We start from the raw sequence: 3,847 nt of genomic DNA, 5'->3' as shown, positions 1-3,847 counted from the left end.
AAACCTTCTTGCCACAGCTCGCATTGATGTGCCATCCTGGATAAGCTGCACTACCTGAGCCACTTGTGTGGGTTGTAGACTCCGTCTCATGCTACCACTAGAGTGAAAGCACCGCCAGCATTCAAAAGTGACCAAAACATCAGCCAGGAAGCATAGGAACTGAGAAGTGGTCTGTGGTCACCACCTGCAGAACCACTCCTTTATTGGGGGTGTCTTGCTAATTGCCTATAATTTCCACCTGTTGTCTATCCCATTTGCACAACAGCATGTGAAATTGATTGTCACTCAGTGTTGCTTCCTAAGTGGACAGTTTGATTTCACAGAAGTGTGATTGACTTGGAGTTACATTGTGTTGTCTAAGTGTTCCCTTTATTTTTTTGAGCAGTGTACATTAAGATGATATCTGACACTGGGAAAGCTGGGTAATAACTCAGTGATAAAATCTGACACTTTTTTTGTGAACCAGACACCCTCTCTTCTTTAGAGCAGGGGGTGCCTGGTTTGATGCTCGGGTCTCCCATTGACTTTCATTGTATTAAATTGTACTCGAGCACCCAAAGTATTCAGCCGAGCACTCGGATCTGCCGAGCATAGCGATGCTCAAGCCGAACCGGTATTCGGCCGAGCATGCTCACTCATCACTACCGCCATATTGTCTATCAGACAGACCTTCTCTGAATTGATGAATTAGTGGTGAAGGATTATAATTGCCCAGTGTCTGGTCCACGAGTTGGTGGCTTCTCCATCCCACTAGTCTTTAATCCTATATTCATAGGTTAGGATTGCAAAATTAGAAAACCTTCCAATCAGTGATGGAACAATCTTGACATCTGTTTTCTGAAAACCCAATTTTTCATACAATTTTTGCGCAGGAACTTGTATCATTGACGTCTCCAGAGTCAACACTTTGAAGCCACGCGTACATGTGAAATCTATGACCTTCTGGCACAGAGCCTTGGCGATTCCTTGGTGCCTCTTGTCCTTAGCCACTGACAGATACCTCAACACCATAACTTCAGTAGAGCGGGGCACTGGCTGGACGCCCACCATGCCGATGACCCTGCCGTTAGACTCTACCACCCAGAAACAAGAGTTGTTACTTGCCATGTAGGACTCCTCAATGTCCAGTAAGTCTTCTCTCTGACACTTGTCCACATACTGATGATACTCGTTGTTCAACAGGCGCCGTCCTGCAGTGAACACAATGGCCAGGCTGACTAGAGAAAGTAAGTAGGACCTGGATATTAAGAGCAGGGTGATGAAAGATATAAAAAGGATAAACTGGGTCCGGGGAAGCTTCAGCAGGTAGGCACAGGTAGCCGGGATGTGCTCCAGCGTGCCTTCTGCAAACAGCATATGGACGGCATTGTAGTCCCGGTTCTTGTACACCCGTATGGTGTAGTCTGCCATGGTCTTTCAGCTCTACACATGGAAGGACCTGCAAAGACAGGAGACTGGCATAAGTACATCATATATGCACATTTACTGAATAATGAAAACATGCACTACTTATGTATGAGGAGGAGAAGAATTCTGACCATGGACATAAAGAGGACAAACATGTAAAACCCTGACAGCGTTAAGATGTAGCAGAAATGACTACACTGACCACCTTATGTACGGAAGGAGGGGGAGAAGAAGAAAAAGAAGAAAGGGAGAGAACAAAAAGAAGAAAACAAAATGAAAGAATGAAGTAAAGGGAGAAGAAAGAAGTTATAATGAGGAGACATGTAGGAGCAGGAAGAACAAAAAAGCAACAAGGAGATAGGAAAGAGAGGAAGAAGAAAGAGAGGAAGAAGAAAGAGAATGTAAAAAGAGAAAACTAACGAAAAGGAATAAGAAGGAAGGAACAAATGAAAAGGAAGATCGAAAAATAAGAATAAAGAAGACAGGCATCTGACATTAATAGTAAGGTCAATAATAAAATAAATGTAAAAATCCTACTCGCCTCATCCGAAGAGCCGATCGTCGCCATCTTGATAGAAGATCCAGCGCAAAATCTCACAGCGTGTGATCACGTCATCATGTCGGCCAGCCTGGGGACATCGTACAAGATTTTGCGCTGGATCTTCAAGACAGCGGCGGGTGGCTCTTCACGCTCAAACGGATGGGGCGAGTATGATTTTAATTTTTTTGTTACCCCATTTAAGCAAATTTGGATCGAAGTCCACTTCGGACACTTAGATTCGCTCAACCCTAGTCATAAGCAGAAGAAAGTTGAAGATGACAATAATTGAAAAAGAGGATGATAATAAAAGAAGAAGAAAGCAGTAGCGTGGGGGAAGGGGGGGGGCGTTGCCCCGGATGCCAGATTAATGGGGCACCAGGCAGTAGGCATTCCCAGGAGGGCCACGGGATCCTATGACTCCCGTCCCCTCAGTTCTGCCTTATAGGCTTCAGGCCAAGCCTGAAGCCTATGAGGCAGTAGAATGGCGCAGGAGATCACGATTACCTCACCGTGACCTTCTGCGTCGGGTCTCGTGTGATGACGTGGCATAGGAGGGCACGGTGATGTGTTCCTGACTGCCTGCACCGGGACACCATAAGCGGTGAGGAATATGAGCGGCTAAAGAGGATGGATCACTCAGGAGTGCGGGTCGCCCTCTACAGCGGGGGGGAGAAAGGGAGATGGGGAGAAGAGCAGGGGGTAAGAAACGGGGAGGGGTAAAAAAGAAGAGGGGGTAAGAAAGTTATATGGGGGTGAGGAGGGGTAAGAAAGGAAGAAGTGGGGGAGGGGGTAAGGAAGGAAGAGGTAAGGAGAAGGGAAAGAATAGAAGACGGGCAGGGGATAGAAAGAGAGATGGAGGTAAGAAAGGGAGAGGAGGGGTAAGTAAGGAAGAGATGGGGAGGGGATAAGAATAGAAGAAGGGGAAGGGGGTAAGAAAGAGACATGGAGAGTAAGGAAGGAAGAGGGGGAGGTAAGAATAGAATAGGGGGGTAAAAAAGGGATACGGAGGGAGAGGAGGGTTAAGAAAAGATGAGGGGAGGGGGTAAGAAAAGGATATGGGGGGAGAGGAGGTGTAAGAAAGGAAGAGGGGGTAAGGAGGGGAGAGGGATAATAAAAAGAAGAAGGTGGGAGGAGGGTAAGTAAAGAAGACGAGGTGGGGAGGGGGTTGGGTAAGAAGCAGGCGAGGAGGAGGCATTACTGTTGGAGAACAGCATTCACATAGAACGTCCTTGAATAAGGGCTGAAGAACCGGAATATTAGGAATGTCAGCTCTGAGGGTCAGATGTCACAGTACATAATGAGAGTAGTCTTCCTGTACATACTGACATTACATGCAGCACATCATTAGCAGGACTACTCCCATCATCTGCAGATGATCAAGTACACTGCACATCACCGAGGAGATCATTTGCATATGATGGGAGTATTCCTGCTACACATGGAGAAACTGATGATGTCATACACAGCACATCTCATGTGAGATCATCTGCAGAGAGGAAAGATACATTGTATAATAATAACAGTAACGATGTAACCGACCTGAGCTCCCTGTCCACCATGATGGGATCTACCCAGGATGCTGTGTGCCCTCTACCCACAATGCACTGCTCCATCAGCCGCCCCCCTCCCCTCACCCAACAGCTGCTGTACGACCAGGGGAGGGGAGAATACCACATCTATATATGTACATGACCCCCTCATATACTACACATCTATAAATATACTGTGGGGACTCGCTCTGGTAGACAGGATTAGCGGACGCAGTACAGAGGCAACAAGTTCTTTGGATCCAACAGTTCAGTGTTTTATTCACACTTTAGGCAAGTGACAAAACAAGCAGTCATATTATTATCATTATTATTATTATTATTAAAGCGCCATTTATTCCCTGGCACTGTA

General features: G+C 46.4%; 1 protein-coding gene across 1 annotated transcript; it reads right to left on the bottom strand.

Annotated features, from left to right (window-relative positions):
• Window positions 1–650: 650 nt before the first annotated feature.
• Window positions 651–3,598, bottom strand: LOC120991860 (probable N-acetyltransferase camello). Its single transcript, XM_040420609.1, has 2 exons — window positions 3,488–3,598; window positions 651–1,438 (listed from the first exon to the last, which is right to left on the bottom strand). Exon 2 carries the CDS (start codon window positions 1,408–1,410, stop codon window positions 751–753), a length of 660 nt encoding a protein of 219 aa, XP_040276543.1. The 5' UTR covers window positions 1,411–1,438; window positions 3,488–3,598; the 3' UTR covers window positions 651–750.
• Between the last annotated feature and the right edge of the window lie 249 nt (window positions 3,599–3,847).

The sequence above is a fragment of the Bufo bufo genome, chromosome 2, assembly GCF_905171765.1.
Source record: "Bufo bufo chromosome 2, aBufBuf1.1, whole genome shotgun sequence".
NCBI classification, from domain to species: domain Eukaryota; kingdom Metazoa; phylum Chordata; class Amphibia; order Anura; family Bufonidae; genus Bufo; species Bufo bufo.
The sequence above is the reverse complement of the archived record's forward strand: the minus strand, read 5'-3'. Positions and strand labels throughout refer to the sequence as shown.

Excerpts from the sequence above, each read along its gene's own strand:
- LOC120991860 (XM_040420609.1), bottom strand. The coding sequence starts at position 1,410 with ATGGCAGACTACACCATACGGGTGTACAAGAACCGGGACTACAATGCC.